Here is a 23515-nt window from a genome sequence, read left to right as displayed (position 1 = left end):
TCTTCAACAACCTCCAGAATATTTTGCCACCTTCTTGATATTTATTTTCTTTGTTCTTGCTAAATCCTCCCATTACTTTTGTTTAGCTAGTTTGACACACTGTTTAGCTTTCTTACATTTGTCTCTGTATTCTGTAAGAGTAAAAGCTGACTTATTTGCCAGGAACTTTTGATATGCTTTCTTCTTTTCCTTCACTGCCTCTTTGACTTCGTGTGTCCACCAGGGAGTTCTGATTTTTTTATCTTTGCACACAACCTCACCACATGCCTCTCTGGCAGAATCAATCAATGTTTCCTTCAGAGTTTGCCACTGAATCTCCAAGGTTTGATTCCTGTTCTCAAACTCTTTCATTTTCTTTTCAATAATATTTCTGTATTTTAGTCTACAGTTTACATCTGAGAGCTGCTCAACTTTTATTCACTTTAAAACTTTCTTACATGTTATTCTTTTCAATATGAAATTCAATTTTATCTTGCTCAAGACTAAATAGTGACCACTTCCAATTTCAAATCCTCTATACACTCTGGTGTCCTGCAGGGAGAAAACATCACTATCAACAATAACATAGTCAATGAGACTTTTCTTATTCCTTGCCTCTTCTCTCCATGTGAATTTGTGCACATTTTTATGTTGGAACATGGTGTTAGTAATAACCAGTTCATGTCCTGAGCAGAAATCCAACAGGTATTTGCCATTATTATTAGCTTTGCTCTTTTCTCCAAATTTTCCCCAAATATTCTTGCATGTCTGACAATCATTTTCTACTCTGCTATTTAGATTCCCAACAAGGATCAACTTTTCCTTTTTCACTGTGTCAGTTGCTTTTTCTAAAGCCTCAAAAAATTCCTCCACTTCAAACAAGGACCCCAGCGAAAACAACGGGGTCCTTGTTTTAACCTGAAGTCCTTGTTTTTTGGTGCAGTGTAGGGACTTGGTATTTTTCCAATCAATTCTGTGGTATGTTTGGAGTGTGTAGTGTGTGTATTTAATGTGTTTAATACCTCCATTTTGGAAAAACTGGCCTTTCTGACTACGCACTCAAAACATACCACAGAATTTATTGGAAAAATACAAAGTCCCTACACTGTGCCAAAACCTGGTTTGAGAGAAAATTTAAAGAGTCATGTGAAATGCTCAAACACTACCCAAATCTCAACAAAAATGATGGCGTAACCATTTCAAGAATGTGGAGGACCCATCTATAACCTGTATAACAACCTAAACTAGCCATAGAAAAATCCCACTACAAGAAGACAACCTGGTGAAGTGTTTGTAACATTCAACAGCAACTGAAAGAAATCATATTATAACAATCAGAACTGCACAAATCCAGAAGAATATTAATACATGAGGACTTTAGCAGTTTATTGTAGTTGCATTTATTTATTTATTTATTTTATTATTTTTTTAATAATAATTTTTTTTTAGTCATTTATTTATTTTATTTTATTTTATTTTTTTATCACTAGAGGTCAGGCTAGGGGAAAGGATTAATTAACTATGTAGATTTAGTTTACCAGTATACAGGGCTAGAGCATGTAGCTTGGTTCCTTATACACTTGTATCCTTCCGATGATGACCTCGATACAGGGGTCGAAACGTCAAGTTTTATTTTATTAATAAAATAATCTGTTCAACACGTGTTTTTGTGTCCCTAAATTTATAAATATGAATGTTGATTGCCATGTAACCTTAAAAGAAAGAATTATTAATATCAGGTTTTGCTTAATTCCCCATTTACTTCTTTCTCACTGACAGTCTATCCTCCTCATCATCCACTGCTCTCAAACACTCTTCATGATGTCACATTCATAAGGATAGACGATCTTTATGAACTGCTCATTAAATATTTCAGCAGTAGTTCATATATCATTTTCTCTGATCAGCGTGATCCTTCCATAATCATTCCTTTTTTATTGTTGGCTACATATTGAAAGAGCTCCAGATTTTCTTTTCACTTCATTAGCTAACTGTCATCCATACTGCACTTTTGCTACCCTTACCAACTGAGTCACCCTCTTTGCCTGTTCTTTTTAATCCTCACAGAACTGATTATTACCACTCATCTTACATTGCCTGCATAATGCCTTCTTTCTCTGTATTGCATGCTTAATCTCATCGTTCATCCATTTCACACATACCTTACTTAACCTTCTGATCCTTGGAATATATTTACATACTGATTCTACTAGATCATTTTTGAATATCACCCAAACAGCATTGATTTCCTTTCAACCCAACTCCTCAATCCATGCTATAGCTGCAAGCTGTTTTCTGAGCTTCTCATAATCACGAGCCTTGTAGTTCGACATATAACCTTTCTTGACAGAAGTCCTCACACTGCTGGCAACCACCCACGTAATCATTTCATGATTGGAGGGTGATTTGACACACCATTTATAACAACATGCTCTGATGATGATCAAATCCAAGACCTTCACTCCTCGTGTGCTCTCTGGTTCATACTACCTGAGGTAGTTGTTCCTCAAAAACTCGAGAAACTCATTTTCTTTACTTCTGGTCGATATCTCATCATGTCAGTCTATATTGCCATAGTTAAAATCACCCATAAAGATCACCCTCTTCTTATTTGCTTGGCTATTTTGATTATACATTTCATGGTCACTATCATCCACATTACCAGGTCTATAGCAACATCTAAGTATTTATCTATATACTGCCTCTATATAGTTCTATATATAACCTCAAAACCATGGCTATTTCCTTCTTGCATATCTACTGTTATGGACATAACTCGTTTTCTATCATCAACAGCACTTCACCTCCCTTTTTATTCTTTTCAACTTCATGATATACATCACATCCTTCCGTCCATCTCTATTCCTGTCAATGTCATCCTCATCTAACTGTCTTACTTATTCCAACAATTTTTGGGTGAACAAACTCAACTAATGAGTGTACTGGAAAAAGTGTTGCTGGAGGGAAGTACAGTGTGTGGTGCGTTCAAGAGATCAGAAGAAAGAGATGAAGGGAAAAATCAGGAGAGCAGTATTGAAGACTACTTCAATACCGCTGAAGTGATAAAGGTGATTGGGCAACCAACACGCAACTTGAATAGGACTGGTTATAGATCTAAAAATAAAATACAATGTTTGTTTAAATGCCAGAGGAGTCAGAAATAAGGGGGATGAAATAGTTTCAGTGATTGAGTTTATTCGCCCCCAAAATCATTCGAATAAGTGAAACATGGTTCAATGAAGATGATATCTTAACTGGAATAGAAATGGAAAGATACAGTATTTTTTGTTAGGATAGAAAGGGCAAGAATGGTGGAAGAGTGCTGCTGATGATAGCCGGGGAATTAAGTCCACATAAGGTAGACACAAAATAGGGAAATAGCGACCATGGGTATGAGGCAGTGTGGTGCAACATGGAGGTTGAGAGGAAGGCATATTTAGTTGGATGTTGTTATAAGCCTGGGAATGTGGAGGGATGATGAAGAAATGTATAAACAACTTGGATTAGTGAACAAAAGAAGAGTAATTATTATGGGTGATTTTAATTATGGTAGTATAAATTGGAACGAACAGATAGCATTTGGGAATAAGGAAAATGAATTTCTTGAGATTCCAGAGATAACTGTCTCAGGCAGCACGTAAAGAAGGGCATGCGAGGATCGAAGGTTCTAGATCTGATCATTTCATCACAGGATGTAATTGTGAAAGTGGTTTCACACTTCCTCCAGTTGGTGAAGGTGATCATGAAGTGATCACCTGTGTTGTAGCTAATCATATGGTGACTTTTGTGAGGAAAGGATATATGTGGAATTATAAGACTGGTAATTATGACAAGCTTAGGAGACAGCTTGGAGCTATAACATGGAATGGGGAGTTGAGCAGTATGGAAATAAATTCTACATGGGAAATGACATAGAAATAAATAACAGCTTCAGAATACTTCACAGAATGAATTCTGAAGGTCAAAAGGCTGAATAGAGTAGGTATAAAATGAATAAATGTAGAGCTTACTCATGAAATCTGGAAAAAGAAGATACTTTGAAGAAAGTAAAAGATTAATAATGGTAATAATCAGTTACATGAAGAATATTAAGACAAGCCAGGAGAATGACTCAGCTAGTAAGGAAAACAAAAGTAAAGTATGAGTAGAAATTGGCAAATCAGGTAAAGAAAAACCCTAGAGAGATTTTTAGATATCTGACAAGTATAAGGAAGGATGGAAGAATGATCATGGTAAGATGATGTTAATGCATAAAAGTGGTAGAATGGCAACTGATGCAGAAGACACTCCATTTATAAGGGTGTCTCATCCTGATCAGGATGGAATCATGAAGAATTTCAGTGTAGAGACATAGTAGAGAATGGCTTAATTGTTAGTGAGCAGGAGCTATTTGAGGAAATAAATTGAGAATTTGATGTTATATCATGACGCATCTTAATGGAACATTCCATTGAATTGGCAGTAACAGAGCACTGACATGCCTGTTTAATAAAAGTCTTGCAATGCCACAGGTTCCAGGGAGTGGAAGGAAGGTAAAATTGCTCCACTGCATAAAGGTGATGATAAGGCTATAGCTTCAAATTATAGGCCAGTCTGTATATTTGGAGTTGAGGTGAAGGAGATACTGGTGAGAATTACGATACAGAAATGGGTTGATGACAGCAGTATTGTAACTTATGTATGTACTATAACAAGATGACAAATACCTTGGGCATGGGCGATCCATATACAGTGGTGTACTTTGATTTTTCAAAATCTTTTGATAGCCTGCTACACGACAAGCTGTTAAATAAACTGAAAAAATGAGATTGGATAACAGACTTCTGATTTGGATCAGTGACTGGCTGTCAGATAGGTATCAGAAGGTTGTATATGGGGGTGCAGCATTCCAAAAGAGAAAGGTCACTAGTGGTGTACTGCAAGGGTCAATTTTTGTACCATTGTTGTTTAATTTGTATGTTAATGATACTGGGATGGGTTTAACTATTGACATGCAGCTGTTTGCAGATGATGCAAACAGCTGCATGTCACAAAACTAGGGAGAGCGATGCAGAGTGAAGCAGATTTATGGCCTTACAATAGGAGTTGAACTTATTGCATGAATGGGTAGGTAAGTGGAACTATCAGTTCAACATTGCAAAGTGTAAAGTTTCAAGATTTGGTAAGCAATGATGAGATGAAAAGTATAGGGGGAAACATTTAAGGAAGTAGAGGAGATGAGAGATTTAGGAATAATGGTGGACAAGGCCCTGAAATTTAGGGGCCACATTGCACAAGTTGTGAAGATGTATCATTGTCATTATCCGATGTGACATCTTCTCAACTTGTGCAATGTCAGAGAGGACCCTGACATGCAGAAATAGAGAGGTTATGATGCCATTGTATAAGGCCTTGATCAGGCTTCATATGGATTATTGTGCACAGATTTGTTCAGCAGGTTTTTCATGGTTATGAGGATATGTTGGAAAGGTTCCAGAGAAAAATTCACAAAGCTGGTCAGTGTGCTCTTTGGAATGTGAAATATGAGGATAGATTGAGAGAATGTGAGTTGCAGAGCCCCGTGAATAGGAGGAAGGGGGGGGGGACATGATTGAGACATATAAGCTAGTCAGGGGTTGTTATCAGGTTAACACGGAAGAGAGTTTTCATATCATAGAATGGGAGAGGGGGGGTTAGAACAAGAAGCCATTGCTGGAAACTGTATAAGGAGGGTGTGAGCAGAGAAGTGACAAGTTCTTTGCCTTTGCATGGAGTGGTTTGTGAATGGAATGCATTGCACACACACACACACACACACACACACACACAGTTGGATGAGCATTTTGTGCAATAGTGTGTGCCTTCCACAATGAGTCTCTGATTCCATGGAAGTTAAATGTTAATAATAATAATAATAATATAAATAATATTCCAGACCTCTCTTTTGACACATTCTTGCTATCATGTTATTTATTGTTGCTGTTCTCCTCCTCATTCACTGTTGTTTTTGTTGTTATCCTTACCTGGGCAATAAGCTCACTATCTTCCTTCTCATACTTTTCTTATGCAGAATTTCTAACAGTGACCTCAAATATTTTGTCACACAATTCGTACTACCCCTCGGTTTACTGACCATCACTATCATCTCATCCAGATTCTCACCTTGCTTTTTTTTTTTTTTTTTTTTTTTTTTTTTTTACCATAGACATAGACACATACATAGATAAAGACACAAACAAAAATACTTTGCAGTATTCACAGACAAGATCTAGTGCTGAGATGAATGTTTGAACATGCCCCTGCTGATGTTGTCAAAACACTGAACTTTATAAAATTGAAGCCAACAAATTCCAGACTGTTATCTTCTTAATATAAACAAATGGAGAGTGGGCACATAACTCTTTTAACACACATAGATATTAGATGGCTGTCACATGGCAAAGTAAACAGATGTTTATTTGAATCATGACAATAATTAATTGTGTTCCTCAAGGATCATCCTTTTCATCCCAGTGGAAAATGGTTCAATGTTTAGCTTATTTTCAGATTTTGTTGACAATAAATAGTAGGTCTTGTTTTTAACAATCTACTCACATTTTACAATAGAGTAACAGCACAGTTAGATAAGTGAAATGGATACACTATACCAAGGCATCTGACAGAATTCAACACAGATGGTTATTATATACAGATTCAGAGGAATGGATATGTAATAGAGGTTTGTATGCCAGCATGGATTGGAGCATGTTTATCTGATAGCTGTCAAAAAAATGATGTATGGAGGTGCTGAATCTCAGAGAATTAGGATTACCAATGTTGTGCTACAGGATTATGTGCATGGACCACTCCTGTTTAACTTGTATATTAATGACAATAGAGTTAGTCTGGAAGGAAACATTCTATTATATGTAGGTGATGCTAAGTTGAGTCAGGTGATAATAACATTTCAGATACATAATCCTTATAAGCTGATCTGAGCAGATGGATTCAATGGGCAAATATTAATACGTGTCAGTTCAATATTACTAAGTGCAAGATTATGCATTTTGGATTGAAGATAGTGCATATAGAGTATAAATTATATTAACCTGGTGCTGGTGAGGTGGGAAAATGTAAAAAAAGTGGTAAGGTGGGGTCCCACAGACCCAACCAAATAATATAATGTATTATAGAAATCCATATCTTTTTAATCAATATTAGATTACATATTAAGTGTCCTGTAATTTTACAGAACTTTACTCCTCTGCACACTAAACTTGCTTGCGTGCAACAGCCTGTCATCTATGGCATTGCGTAGCAGGTTATGGGAGAGGAAGCTATACTGAGGCATGATTCACTGCCACGCGTTGTTAAAAAGTTATAGTGATTTTAAAATCTTTGGGTCTGTGACACCCTACCTTACTAACGCCAGGTTAATGAGAATTTTCTGAAAGGGTTGATGAAGCTAAAGACCTGAAGATAATAATGGATAGTGAATAAAGTTTAGAGGTGGTGAAGACATCATATCAGATAACTACAATTATTATTATTATTATTTAGGCCTCCATGGAGTCAAAAGACTCATCGTGGGAGGTCCTTCCTAAGAACATAAAGTCTGTCAAGACTCATCGAAGGGAGGTCCCCCCCAAGAAACTCAAAATCTATCATACCACTCTTTAAACTCATTGACCGTTCTCGCTCCCACCACGCCATCAGGCAATGCATTCCACGGCTCAACCACCCTCCAGGCAAAGAAACCACTCCTTACCCTCTTGCTCACAGTTTCATTTCATAACTTCAAGGGATGGCTTCTTGTCGTCACTCCTTCCCGCTGTTCAACCAAGCGAAAGAACTCCCCAGTGTCAACCCTGTAACCACCTCTCAACAGTTTAAAAGTCTTAATCATATCACCTCTCCTTCTTCTATCCACCAAACTCTGCAGTCCACATTCCCTCAGCCGATCCTCATAACTATCCTTGTACAGTCCTGAAACCATCTTTGTATCCTTTCCACAGTTAATTTATCCCCTTCAAATCCTGGGGACCAAATCTGAGAACAATAGTCCAAGTGTGGTCTGATCAGAGACTTATACAACGGAATGATAACCCTCTTATCTCTGCAGGTCAGTGTTGTCCTTCTCATAATTGCAGCAATCCTCTGTGTTACCTTCACCACCTCTTGCGAACCTCTTGTTCCCTCTGTTACATGTTGCCTAAGACATTTGTCCCTCAAGAATTCTAGAAATTCCATTCCCCTATTGCTACATGCATCTTCCTCTCTCCAATCTATACTACTGTAGTTAAAATCTCCCATAACAATCATTCTTCTTGCACTTGCCAAACTTAGCTGTCTAAACATCTCCTGGTCCCCATCCTCTGTGCTCCTGGGTCTGTAGCAATACCCCACTAAATATCCTGTCTTGCCTACCTCTACCTCACACCATACGCTCTCAAAATCATTTGTCTCACTTCCTTCCAAAGCCTCCACTCTTAGAGGACATAGGTCATCACTTATCATAAGCAGTACCCCACCACCACGCTTTCCCCTCCTATCCTGACGAAAAATGCTATACCCAGCGACTTCTATTCCTGTTGTTATATCCCCTGTCAACCACGTCTCAGTGATCGCAATAATTTTTGGCCAGGCTGATGCTATCTGCGCCACCAATTCCTCTCCCTTATTCCGGATACTCCTGGCATTAGTATAAAGCATATAAATGCCATTGTTTCTATACCCAGCATTATCCCTTCTAGACTCCACTGGGCTCAGTGCTACCTGACATCGTCTCCCTTCTCCCAAGTGTCCATTCCCACAAGAAGCCAAACCCTGCTATCATCCTCCCTGGGACACACTGACTCGTTCAGAACAGCAATCTCTCCAGATGCCTACGTCCTTCCTCATTCAAATGTAAGCGGTCTCTCGCATACAATTCCTCTCTTTCCTCAAACACACTCCAAGCATCCACATATACCAGTCCTCTCTTGTCACACATTCTAGCTATTATGTCATTCAATATTACTGTTCTTCTGCTCAGCTTGTCATTATCATACCTAGGCAACACGCACACTATTTTTCCTCTCTCTGTCTTCTTCCATACAGTCTCAAGCAAAAATCTCATATCTCTCACTGCCCGACTTACATTACCACTCAAGTCATTCGTTCCTACCATCACAATCATCTCATCCACCCTTTCACCTCTCTTAATTGCCATAGCCACCCTTTCTATTGTTCCTCCTGGCAAACACTCCTCACGCATCCTATCTTGAACACCACAGATCATTGAGTCACCATACATTATACCTCTTACCATTCCCTTGCTCCTATTGTTTCCATTCTCTCCTCTTCTTTCATTCCTATACCTCTCTCTCCTACTGTTTCCATTCTCTCCTCTTCTAGCACTCCCATACATCTCTCTCATTCCCTCTCTCCTACTGTTTCCATTTTCTCCACTTATAGCACTTCCATATCCCTCTCTCATTCTGTCTCTCCTACTACTGTTTCCATCCTTTTGTCTTCTAGCATTCCCATATGTCTCTCTCTCATTCCATCTCTCCTACCATTTCCATTCTCTCCTCTTCTAGCACTTCCATATCTCTCTCTCATTCCGTTTCTCCTACTGTTTCCATCCTCTTGTCTGCTAGCATCCCCATACCTCTCTCATTCCATCTCTTCTACTGTTTCCATTTTCTCCTCTTCTAGCACCCCCATACCTCTCACTCATACTCCCTAAATTCTCTCTCTCTCTCTCTCCTACTCTGATTTGCCTTGCATATATCTCTTCCATTCTCCTAATCTTATCAATGTTGAAAAGAACACTAACTTGGTAGTGATAAGGAGGTTATTTCTGACTTTACAGGACTTTGATAAGACCACACCTGGACTATTGTGCTCAGATATGGTCACCTGGGTTCAAGGTTCCACTGAGATGAGGAAGGAAACAGTGTAAAAGATCGAGTAGGCTAACCAAAATCATATCTGGCTTGTAGAACTTTGCATATGAAGGAGTGTAATTTGAGAGTTAGAAGCAGAAGAAAGATGATATGAGAGAAATATACAACTTGGTAAGAGGTTCTTACAGATATATAAAAAATTTTGCAACTCATAACAGGTGGGAAAGAACTCAGGGTCATTCCTGAAAGCCATACAAGGGTGTGGGCAGGAAGAAATTGAGGTCCAGGATCTTTTTTTTTTTAATTTGGATGTAGTGAATAAATGGAATAGGTTGTCAGTGGATATTATGTGTTATCAGTGAATATTTTTTTAAGGAGGGATCAAGGGATTGCATCCACAGCTCTCCTTCAATGAGCTTGATTCCTGGAGTTTTTTTTTTTTTTTTTTTAATGATGACCCCCACACATGAAAGATCACAAGACCTATAATACTATGGTGTCATGTGTGGGTACGTGACTAAGGAGAATTGTAGCCTGTCAATATGTTTTTTAAAGAGTGGGAGGTTGCACTCAGTGGGAAAAACATTGTGGGGGAGACTGTTTCAAAGCACAGAGGTGAATCGAAGGAAGGAAGATGATGAAAAGCTAGTTCGGTGTGTTCAGAGCTGAACAGTGTATGGGTGCTGACAAGTCACTGCTCTAGTTCTTACATGGTTATCAGAAAGTGGAGGGATAGCAGCCAATTCAGAAGAGCAATATCCATGAAAGTATCTATAGAAAAGGCACAGTGTTGAAACAGAGTGCCTATGATAAAGTGACTGAGGAAACTGTAAGGGAAGAGTCATCTATTAAGCAGAATACCCTGTTCTGAATTATCATCAAGAATTCTTAGGACGGTCTTGGGTGCTGCACCCTAAATGTGGGAACAGTACTCCAAAGTTGGACAGATATGAGACATATAAAGTATTAGGAGTTGAGTGGAAGAGAAGTAGTGTTTAGAATGGGAAAGAAAAAGAACATGAAGTTTTTTGAAGGCTAAGGAAGCTATGTAAATAATATGTTTGTGCCAGGATAAACTGGATGTGAGAGTCAATCCAAGAGACAAGAAGGCATTCAGAAATTAATATTAGAAGGGAAACTGGGTGGAAAAAGAGGGAGAGATAGACCCAGGAGAATGTGGTTTGAAGACATTAAGGATTGGACTGGCTTGAATTACCATAAATGTTCCAGAGCAGCAAAAGAAAGAAAAAAGTTCCATGACAATGTTGCCAACCTCCTTCTAGGAGATGGCACTTGAAGAAGTACTGGAAATATTTTATAATAAAAATTTAGATCTATTATTCATTTTCAGAGAATATAGGCTTAGTGATTCATTCATAATAAAAATATTGTGTAAAGCAATTTGTAAATCAAAAAAAATAATAATAATAATAAATAAAAAAGTCGGAAATTGCTGAAATATTTATATACCGTATAAATACCGTATGTATATATACGGTATATAAATACGTACCGTATGTACGTATATATACCATATGTTACACTCACTGAAAATATTAATTAAAGATAGCAAGAAATTATATACTGAATACCTCGACTATGTCCAATGGAGCAGTTCCTAATGTACTTTTATCCATTAACATCATCAATCTTCTTGCTACTTGCTACATATCAAAAAACTCCTGAGGGTTTTTCTTGGCCTGATTTGCTCATTTCTGCTCTTACTGCACTTTTGCTGTGCATACCAAATGAGTCACTCTCCTGGCCTTCTCTTTATACTCTTCATGCAACTGATTATTACAATTACCGGTATATATCTTGTGCAGCCTCCATTCTTATTCCAGATTTCATGATTAAACTTCTCATTCATCCATTTTACACCTACCTTATTCACCCTTTTGATATTAAGAATACATTCACACATTGATACTGTTATGTATTTCTTTGTCAGTTCCTAAGCAGCAATTTATTTCTTCACTGCTCAACTCCTCATTCCATGCTACAGCTCCAAGCTGTCTCCTAAGTTAGTCAAAATCACCAGCCGTACTTCCGCATATATTCTTTCCTCACAGAAGTCTGCATATGGCTAACCACAACCCAGGTGATAACTTCATGATCATTCTCACCAACTAGAGAAAAGTGTGAAACTGCATTCACAATTACATCCTCTGATGAAATGAAACTCTCAATCCTTGCATGCCCACCTATACATGTTGCCTTTCAAGAACTCAAAAAATTAATTTTCTCCAAATGCAATCTTTTCATTCCAATCTATACCACAATAATTAAAATCGCCAATAATAATTACCCTTCCTTTGTACACTAACCCACTCACTAACTTAAATGTATCTATCATATCACCTCTTTTCCTCCTATCCACCAAGCTCTGCAATCCGCATTACTTCACCCTCTCTCTTTCTCCATAGCCAGCATTCCAAAGTCCTGATATTGTCTTAGTCACTCTAGACCCTCTCCAATATCTCCACATCACAATGAAAACCAGATGATCAGATTTAAGCACAATAGTCCAAGTGTGGACTGATCAGTGCTTTATACAGTGGAGCAACCACTTCCTTATCCCTACATGTTAGAGTACTTCTTATTATAGTAGCATTAAGATGTGCAGTCTTTACAACACTTGCAATATGTCCTCTAAACTTCATTTTTATTAATAGTTTTAATATTAAAACTACAACCCCACTCCTTTGTCTGTGTCAAAAGGCTACTCGAATCTTCCTGAAGGGGAAATGACATCAGCAGTGCAACTTGTAATTCTCCCCACGTTTGAATCATCATATCTGCAATATATCATTGCATTGCATCACTGCATTATATATTTCTTCATCACCATCCTACACATTCCCTGGCCTATAGCAACATCCAACTAAATATGTCTTCCTGTCAACCTCCACCTCACACCACACTGCCTCATAATCATTACCACTATTTCCCTGGAGAAAATTCTCTTTCTATCATCATCAGCAGCACTCCCTCTCCCTTCTTGTCCTTTCTATCCTCATGAAAAACATTATACTCTTCTTTCTATTCCCATTAGGATAATGGTGGACAGAGAGTTAAGTTCAGAGGATGTTGTATTGTATTGTATCGTATCTCTTCTCAATCACGTTTTATCTTATTATTATTATCTCTTGTCATAAATTCAATTTGTTGAGGACTGATATATCAATCGAATGTGAAGAATATTTATATTATACTGCGCCACTCCATATTCAGAAATTGCAAAAGCAACTTAGATAAATCAACCTTCAACTGTATCAGGTTATTATAAAGCTGAATTTAGGCCGAGGTTCTTATTTTTATTACATAGGGTTCCTGCTGAGATTCAAAATATTTTAATGAGTGGTGCAATGAAAAAATCAGGCAAATTCAAGATTCAATTCAAACAAAATTATTTAATGCAGTGACCCATAAATTACATCATAACACAATATTCCAACAGGGACATTATGAAAGAACGAATATAGAGTTCTCATTAAGTCACTAGTATACTACTCAGCTGAGCTTAAACTTTATAATTAAAGATTATATTATACAGATCTTATCCTTCTTATTACAAAGAGCTTATATCATAACTCTACTCTGATTAAGGTTACATTTCAAAACAATTTTAAATATCAAATCAGTTAAAGATATTCAGAAGAATACAACTCATGAACATTCAGACATTCAATTTGTGATTCTCTAGGGTCAGTTAATCAATTTTAGTTCATGTAAGCTCGAGATTCCTAAATCACAACGAATAGGCGTCAGAGTATTCTCATTCAGTTAATGAACACTTAATTCAATAACACAGCATTTATCATTTGAAGAGGGAAAAGTCTTAGTACATCACATATTAAATCTTGACTCACTGAATACTGCAGCAACTAGGAACAATTTACTTTCGGAGGAATTAATTTTCGTTACTTCTTGCTAAATATAGTAAAGGTAATCTTACCAGGATATAGCTTCAAATATAGAGATATAGAGAGTTAAGTTCAGAGGGTATACTGCAAAAGTTGACAAAATAGCTCAAAAAATTACTTGGATGTTAAAAAACACACTAACAATTAAAGGAGGTTATTATTATTATCCTTCTTTATAAGGCTATGATTCAGCTACATCATGACTACTGCACACAGATATGGTCACCTGGATTCTTGGAGATCAGGAGGTGATGGAGAGGATTCAAAGATGACCAAGCTGGCCACAGGTCTGTGGAATGCTCTGTATGAGGATGGCTTGAAGGTGTGTGGATTGCAAAGTTTAACAGAAAATATGGGGCATGATAGAAACTTATATAAGATATTAAAGTAGTTTCATAAAATTGACATAAAGGAAATTTTTCGATATATAACAAATAATAAGAGAACTAGAGATCATCCATGGAAACTGTGTAAGAGTGTGGTTAGTAAGAGCATATGGACAAGATTTTTTTGCTTGGAGAGTGGTGAATGAGTGGAATAAATTGCCAGAGTAGTTGTGAGTGCCCTGACAAGTGCTTGAGTTTAAAGAGAGATATGATAGGTAGATAGGTACTGTGTATATAAATGTGTAGTGCAGGTGTCTTGAAATGAGTCTTCTAACTCCATGAAGAATAACCATATAGTAATAATAATAATTCTCAATACTAAGATGAAAAGCCAAACGACTATTTTTTCTGGCGAAGTTAATTAAATTAAGGGAATAAAAAAAAAACCTTATTATTTTCCAGCCAGTATGCGAAACTTTAAGATCGAAAACTACGATCTAAGCGTTTCATGCCAAAGAACTATCGGCGAATCCAAGTGTAAGTGACCACCTGGTAGTACCACACACACCAAGGCAACTCTTGTTTTTACATTATGAGAAAAAATCAAGGATAGTGAGGGAGCTTGCTCCACCTTTGCATCACGTTGCCTTGGTGTGGTACTACCAAGTGGTCACTTACGCTTGAATTCGCCAATAGTTCTTCGGCATGAAACTCTTAGATTGTAGTTTTCGATCTTAAAGTTTTGCATACTGGTTGGAAAATAATAAGGGTTTTTTTATCCCCTTAATTTAATTAACTTCGCCAGAAAAAATAGCCATTTGGCTTTTCATCTTAGTTATATAATATATAATAATATATATGGGCACACCTGTCTGGCATTTGTATAGTGAAGGTATGTAAGTTCTTTTCACTTAAACTTTGATATCATCCAGGTTTACCAACTCACTGATGAGATCTCAAAAAAGGTTGAAACCGGTCTGGGTAGTAACCTCTCCTCATAATGTAATGACAGTATTACATCTCCTAGGAGCTGTGTTTTTACATTATGAGTAAATATCAAGGATAGTGAGGGAGCTTGCTCCACCTTTGCTTTGAGTTGCCTTGGTGTGATACTACCAAGTGGTCACTTACGCTTGGATTCGCCGAAAGTTCTTCGGCATGAAACTTTTATATCATAGTTTTTGAACTTAATTAAATTAAAATTCGCATGCTGGCTGGAAAATAATAAGGGGTTTCTTATCCCCTTAATTTAATCCTCACTACTGTTAATTAATTAATTTTTTTGTTAATTTTAACTGCTGTTTCTTTGGATTCAGTGACATTACAGATAGTGTTCTTCCAATGCCAGTAACATCATATAATCTAACATGCACTTATCTGTAATTGTTAATCTATTCTCTTTAATTATTCTTATATTGAAAATAGTTGAGAAACTCAACCTAAAATTTTGGAGTAATTTTGCTGGCTTGGCTAGTGTATCTACTTTCCACCCAACAGACTGTGGTTCGAATCCTGTCATAAGCATGGATGTTTGTGATGATCTTTAGGTAGCAGATGAATTTTCATTGTTGGTTTGAGATCACGTCTTCATTTACTAGAAGCCTTCAGTGGCTTGAAAAAGTTCATGTTTGGTCCCTAGAGCTGGGTCCCAGGGTTTCCAGACCAGGTAAAAAATGAATAAAGAATACAAAAAAATTATAAAAACAGAAAAAAATTCCTTAGCCCAACCACAGTAAAAAAATTTAGTTTCTACATGAGTAATTTCCATTTGTATCATTATTATTAAGTTGGATGTTTTATGTCTCAATCTTTCATCATATCATGTGAGAGAACAGCTTCCTCCAACTTTCTTCAGATCCCATAGCTATTTGCTAAAGGACAGTTCCACAACCTGACAGAGAAAAATAACATAAGCAACAATCCTATTGCTTTTAAATGCAAGGTTTTATATTTATGAAGCTTTATGTGAGCTGTATGTGTTAATGAGTCCATATTACAAATTATTTAACTCTTCCTAATAGGACATGCATCAATCATCATCACTCCTTATGAATCTCAGCAACTTTGCATAATTTGCAAAGAAATGAAATATTCTCCACTGAACCTCTTGATACTGTTAAAAAATAAATTAAACCTTCCCCTTCAGTATGCTATTTATTAGCAATTCTTTTCATGGGCATTGCAATCAGGAAACCCAATTACCATTGTATTATTCAGTATTTTCATCATCATCTGAAAATGAAATGCAGCAAATTCTTTCTTGATTTTTGATTATTTAACAAAGATGAAGAAATATAAACATTTAATTTAAACCAAACTTTGATTATTTATTTAGAGAAAGATAAAATTACAAGCCATCATCATGCTTGTCAAGGATTTCCGGCCTTAGAAGTCATCATTGAATCTCTTAAAAGGACATCCTGGTTTTCTTTTTCCTAATGGTTTATATTTTAAGGCTTATTTTGGTAATCTTTCTGTTTTCATTCTTTCAATATGATCCATCCATTTATATTTATATTTTTTTAATTTTTTCTATTACTGATTCCTGGTTTAATTCTTTCATAATTTATTCATCTCTTTTGTGATTGAATAGAATATATTTTGCAGTGTTTCTGATAAACTTCATTTTTCAGCTGTTATTAATCTTTGTTTGTCTTTTTGTTTTATTGTCCATATTTCACTTCCATACAACAGAACTGTTTACAAGAATAAATTAAATTATAATAATATAATTAAATATAAGCTAATCAGCTAACGCCTTTTTTATTCCCGTATACGGGGAGTAGGCGAGGCCATTTAGCCCTATCTAACTTTTGGAGACTGAGTGGGCAGTTCAATCTCCACTGGTACCAATCAGAGATAGATGGCCCAAGGCTATCACTAATTAAGCGGTACTCAGTGAAGAGAGACGGCTCAAATGTGTCGCCATCTCGTGGTCCCTAACCCTAACACAATATATTTAATGTCTGAAATAATGTGGGTTCTACGGTCGATTTTCTTGAGTTTACAGGATGAAAAATCCAAGTTTCCAGGAGGAAAAACCTGCTTGCCCGTGCCAGAGATCGACTAACTCGGGAACCGGTCGAAAAAAGGCTTACAAAAATTTCCTTTAGTCGCCGACTAGACTCGAAACCAAGTCTTCCTTCGTGCGGCCAAGCACCGTGGTTGGCAAACGCCACATCCACTGAGCTACACAGGCTCTTTAATTAAATATAAAATATAGTAAATATATAGTATAAAATATAAAATATGGTAAATATAAAATTACAAGTATAAATGATAAATCTGCATGAGGAGTACAAAGATAAATCTGCATGAGGAGTACAAATAAATCTCCATGAGGAGTGCAAACAACAGACCAGGAAACTGACTTGGTTACGGGTAGCAAAAGTGCAGTATGAACAGCAGTTAGCTAATGAAGCCAAAACAAAATCCTTAGGGAGTTCTTTCGATATGTGCCTGCAGAATAAGAAATGATTATGGAAGAATGATATTAGTTATGGAAAATGGTAAAAGGATAACCACCATACGATATAGTTGAAATATTAAATGAGCAGCTTTATTTGGAGGATCAAATAAAGGTATTTGATCCTCCTCATGAATGTGACACTGTGTAGAGTATGAGTGCAGTGGAAAGGGAGAAGAAGAGACTGACAGTGAGTGAGCCGGAAGTATATGGGGGAATTAAGTAAACTTGATATTGATAAGGCTTTGGTACTTAAAGACTATCAGGTATATTCCAATGTATAAGACTTTGATTAGGCCTTATACAATGGTACTTTGGCTTTATACTTTAGTTGCCTGATTTTCAAAACAATTAAGAGATATCAGAAAGGGTCCAGAGATGATTGACTAAGGTGGTTTCAAGTCTTTGGAATATTGAGGAAAAAAAAAAGTTTAGAAAATGCAAATTGCAGAGTATAATGGATAAGAGGAGGAAGAGGGAGGTGAGATAGAGACATATAAGCTGATAAGGAGATTTCATCCGATTAAAGTTGAAGAAGTTTTTCATATAATGCTGGGAGTTAAGGGAGAACAAGAGTTTCAAAGAAGTGAGAAGCAGACATTTCGCATGAAAAGTGGAGAATGACTGGAGTGCATTATATGAGAGTGTGATGACTGCAGAGAATATGAATGTATTTAAGGAATGGTACAATAAGCTGTAGGTGTGACAGAAGAACCTCCCACAATGAGTCTGCCTATATGGCGGTTCTGAATATGGGGGGTTCAGAATCTCCCTCTTCCGTTCTATGAAGAATCTCTTTCATATCAACCTGATAACAACCAATGACTAGCTTACATGTGTCAATCATATCTCCCCACTTCCATCTATTCACAAGGAGGAGGAGATGACCTTGCTAATGCTTCTGCCTGGTATCTGCACTTGGGCCTGGCTCCCACTGAAGAGACCTCAATAAAGGTCGAAACTAGTCTGGGGTAGTGGCCTTTCCCTTAATGCATAACATCATACATATCCGCAAGGAGATGTGTTTTGCATTATGGGAGATACTGAGATAGGAGTGTTGGTAGCTTGCTCCACCTTTGCAAGGAGTTGCCCGTTGTTGTACCACTTTACCCCAGTCCTTTCTTTCCAGATACTTTCAGGGCAAACTTTGTTTGCACACACTTGGATAAAGGATTACACTAAATTTATTATCAGCATTCACTGGCCTATAGCACCATCCAACTTCTTGTCAACTTCAACATTACACCACACTGCCACTCATTCATGTCTACCTTATGTAAACATAGTTCCCCTGCTATCATCATCAGCAGCACTCCCCCCCCCTCACTTCTTGTCCTTTCTATCCTGTATCCAAAAAATACTGTATCCTTCCATTTCTATTCTCACTAGAATATTACCTTCATTCAACCATGTTTCACTTATTCCAATGATTTTTGGGTGAATAAACTCAATTGAAACCATTTCATCTCCCTTATTTCTGATGTTTGTAAAAACACACAGTCATTCATTTTTATGTCTGTAACCAGTCCTATTTAAGCCACTGGTTAGTTGCAATTTCCCCACCACACCTCCCCAATCACCTTTATCACCACTTACCACATATATCTGCTCGGTCTCAACTTTCCTACCAACATTGCAATATTTCATCTTCATACACACATTCACTGCCACTTTCAACATCCACTCTCCCTATGCAATGTGTCCCTGTCCACCTGGGCTTCCCCTCTTTCCGTGTTCCTCTAGCATTCTGTTCTCTCTTCATCTCTCACACACTACTAGTACAGTTTCCACTGCCAAGCACTTCTGTCTCTTCAATACCACTCTCATGATTTTTCACTTTGTCTCTTGCTTCTGATCTCTTGCATACATCACACATTGTACTTAAACCCAGGAACACTTTCTCCAGTGCTCTCATTCGAAAGTCATTCAAACGCAATCCATCATCATCATGTTTGTACAATTTCATTTTTCCCTCAAAGAAATTATTAGATTGCCTAGTTGCTTTTGCACCATCATGTTAAATGAATGCAACGTGTATATGGTAAATGGTCATGAAGGACCAATTCCATTCTTTTATATATCTAAAAGTGTATAAAGTGCTTTATGCCTTCAATTTGTCCTATTTTAGACAAACATTGATTTTTGCTCTATTTAGGACATATTTTTGTTTGCCTTTTTACTGAAGTGGATAGCACTTTCTATCTTTGACCAGTAGAATGTTGGTTCAAATTTCACTCTATCATAGCCATTTGCAAATGTCTTCAAGATGTTAGATGAATAATTTCATTACCTGATGTGAGGCTACATAGTTTTCTACAGGTCTGAAGTGGCTTGAAAAAGGATCATGTTTAGGACAGACATTTGGGATTATTTAATGTTTAGTCTGTTCTTGGTTTCTGAGAACAGATTAACAGAATTATGTAATCCTAAGACCATCCACATTGCACTAGTATATAATATGAAGGGATGGAGGGATTCATAAAAAAAGCAGGAAGAATTGTTAACATCTATCCTAAAGAGTATAAGAAATACATATGCTTTTAGCATTATGGCAAATTTTAGACATTCCTTTCCATATAATTAGATTGAAGAAAACAGGAGTGCTACAAGAAACCATTACAACATCTAAGAAGATATTGCTTGAGTCAGAATTAGCAATGAAGTACTCCTCTAATCTCAAAAAGTGTGGTTAATAAGTTCATTCCAAATTTGAGAAATTAATTAATTAATTAAATCCCTTTCAGCCTGATAATCATATGCTACCTATATCTTTAGTGACAGATAGCTCTAGTTTGAACTTTAGTTCTCACTTTTGCTGTTTCAATTTTGAATTGTTTCTTCATATTTCTGACAAGTGGTTTTGTGCTTTATAGGTTCTGGTTTGAGTTAAGCAAAATATCAGTAGGCATAATAGATTCATTGTTTATTTTGTCCTAAACTGATGTTTCAAGTTAGTACTGTTAAAAAAAGTAACATGAATAATGATCAACACCTTAAGATGAGCTACATGTGTAACATATTATAATTAAACTTAATAATATTTCTTACACAAGAATTCTGTATTACACTAAACAGCTAGGTTTCTAAAATTCAGTGACTTAATATTAGATATATGTCATCAGTCAAATGAATGAAATTGCAAAGTGAAACAACATTCCAATGTCAAAGTAAAATATTAAAGTTGTGATAGATAGGAACTGAGTTTAGCTTAAACTACTGTTTAATCAAGAGAGAATATTAGATAAATCTCACAATGTAATTACCTGTCAAATCTATCATCACTCCTGCAATCATAAATATTTAACTTGTCTTTGGTTCTGGCTACATATCCTATATGACTATCATTCACCATGTGCCTATGGGGAGAAAAAAATATTATAATTTATTATTATTTATATAGCCTTGAGAAAGAATAAACAGGGTGGTAGAGTGTTACTTATCATAAGTGATGAGCTGTGTTCTCTGAGAGTAGAGAATTTGGAAGGAAAAGCACTAATGGAAGGGATATTATGTGAGGCAAAGGTGAGTGGGCAGGACAAGATATTTAATTGGATGATACTGTAGGTGAGGGAATGTAGAAGGGATGTACATAGCAATCTTCAGGCAGATAAGTTTGGCAAGTGCATAGTTTGTGATCATTATGGGAGATTTTAACTATAGCAGTATAAACAATATCTATTAGTAAGGCAATGGATCTGGAATTCTTGAGGAACAAATGTCTCACCTGGGGAATGTTTTCTTTTAGTTGGTGGATTGAGGGTGGAGACAAAGAGTTGCACAGTAGGTGCCCTCCCTCAATGAGTCTTTGGACTCCTTGGAGGTGTCACATAATAATAATAATAATAATAATAATAATAATATAGAGAGAATAAGAGGATTAAGTATTTTGGATTTGGTCTTAGCATCAGAGGATCTGATTACAACAGGTATATCTCTTTGCCTCCAGATGGTGAAGGCAAAGCTGCTTTCACCATCTGGAAACATGTAGAAGTATCAAAGAAAAAGAAATTTATGTGGAATTATAAAGTCAGTAACAATAATAATCTTATAAATCATATAGAGGTAGTTCTGTAGATGGAATAATTGAAAGGGAGAGATATCAACAGTGTACAGGAGCTAGAAGAAATATTTATCAGCTTTAATGGCAAACACCATGCCTCAACTGAAAAAGATGATATGATTTGTTGTAAAGCAGATGACTAGTGAAATCAGACAGGAAGTACAGATGAAAAAGAAGTGACAGAAAACGTATAAACAGAAAGAGACACAGAGCAGTTGCATGAGGAATATAAGACCCAACTAGGAAAGTGACTACCATAGTAAGGAAGGCAAAAATGGAATACGAGAAGAAAGTAGCACTGTGCAGAATTGAAGGGAAATCCAAATGAATGCCTTTGTTGAGAAGCAAGGAGGAGGAGAAATGATTGTAGACAAATGACCCTGTTGGATGGAAATGGGGTGATGTGACCAATGTAGAACATAATGGAGCTGTTTAAGGATCACTGTATTTCATCCCTGGAGGAATGGGGAGGGTTGAATTTAGAGGTGCATGAGGAGAATCTATTTCAAATACTTAGTATTTAATACTGGAAATAAATAAGGCAATGCCAATGAATAGGATTTCACCATGTGTTTTAGAGAATATGCTAAGAAACGGACTGTTCCACTGGCCTGGCTGTGAATGAAAGTCTAGTTAATGGAAATGTGTCCAAGGAATACAAGGAAGATAAGATAGTGCCATTGCATAAGAGTGGTGATAGAATGGAGGTGTTAAACCATAGATCAGAGCAGTGTGTATTCCTTGTGCAGCTGTTAAATTTTACTAGTATTATCATCAGATCTCCATGGAGTCAAGAGACTCATTATGGGAGGTTCCACTCTCAGATGCACAGCTCATCATGTCTTGACTTAAATGCATTCCAATCACTCACAACTCTTGATGCAAAAAAATCTACTCCTCACCCTCTTGTTCACACCCTCCTTATACAACTTCCAGGAATAGTTCTTGTTTCTAGACATTCTATGAAAAATTCTCATCCACATTTATATGGTAATTACCCCTTACCAACTTATATGCCTTGATCATGTTCCCCCCCCCCTTCCTTCTATCTACTAGGTTCTGCAATTTGCATTCTCTCAATCTGTCCTCATACTCTGCATTCCAGAGACCAGAAACTGACTTAGTCAATTGTCTCTGAATCCTCTTGAATAACTCACATTCCTTTTGAAAACCAGGTGATCAAATCTGTGTACAGCAATCTATATGCAACATAACAAAGGAATCATAACATCTTTATAATCCTTTGTGTTGTTCTCATGTAGCAAAATGTCCCTCCACCTCCTTTAAGATATCCCCACCAATCCTATACCCTGCATCCCATCTGTGCTTCCCAAATTTTAAAATCTTACATTAAAGTGATGCTATTCAAGTCTTCTTGCAAGGCTACAGCATCTGTTCTATATCTCATAACTCTTCCCAACTTTGCATCACCTGCAAACAACTGTATATCATTTAAGCCCCTTCCAATTCCATTTCCATACAAATTAAACAACAATGGACCCAAATCATATCCCTGCTGATACCTATCAGACAGCCAATCTCCAATCAAATGTACTAATCTACAATACAATCTCATCTGTCTCAATTTAATCACTAGCTTGTAATGTGGCAATCTATTAAAGTCCTTTGCAAAATCTAAATATACTACTACTGTATATGCATCCCCCCCCCTTGCCCAATGTAGTTGTCACCTTGTTATAACTAGTAAGCAAATTATTAAAATATCTTCCTTCAGCAAACTCATGCTGTCCATCAAAGAGAATTCTGCTGCTGTCAAGCAGTTCTGAATCTTTATCCTCACTAGCTTCTCCAACACTCTGACCCAGACAAGCAAATCAGCCTATAATTTGAAGCCTTAGTTATAACTCCCTGAAATATTCCCTGTGTGATGGTATATCATGCAGTGATAT

The 23515-nt window shown here is 36.8% G+C and overlaps 1 protein-coding gene across 1 annotated transcript in view; it reads right to left on the bottom strand.

The window, feature by feature from the left end:
* Positions 1 to 23515, bottom strand: part of LOC150098392 (cAMP and cAMP-inhibited cGMP 3',5'-cyclic phosphodiesterase 10A-like) — a 534534-nt gene that overhangs the window by 185541 nt on the left and 325478 nt on the right. Inside the window, exon 13 of the mRNA XM_090405194.1 lies at positions 20809 to 20901. Within this exon, the coding sequence (XP_090261320.1) occupies positions 20809 to 20901 (93 nt within the window). The remainder of the gene's footprint in view (positions 1 to 20808; positions 20902 to 23515) is intronic.

Source organism: Typopeltis vanoorti, chromosome 15 (genome assembly GCF_054136105.1).
Source record: "Typopeltis vanoorti isolate ZY-2024b chromosome 15, IOZ_Tvanoo_1.0, whole genome shotgun sequence".
NCBI classification, from domain to species: domain Eukaryota; kingdom Metazoa; phylum Arthropoda; class Arachnida; order Uropygi; family Thelyphonidae; genus Typopeltis; species Typopeltis vanoorti.
Note: the sequence above shows the minus strand (reverse complement) of the source record. Positions and strands in the feature narration are given on the sequence as shown.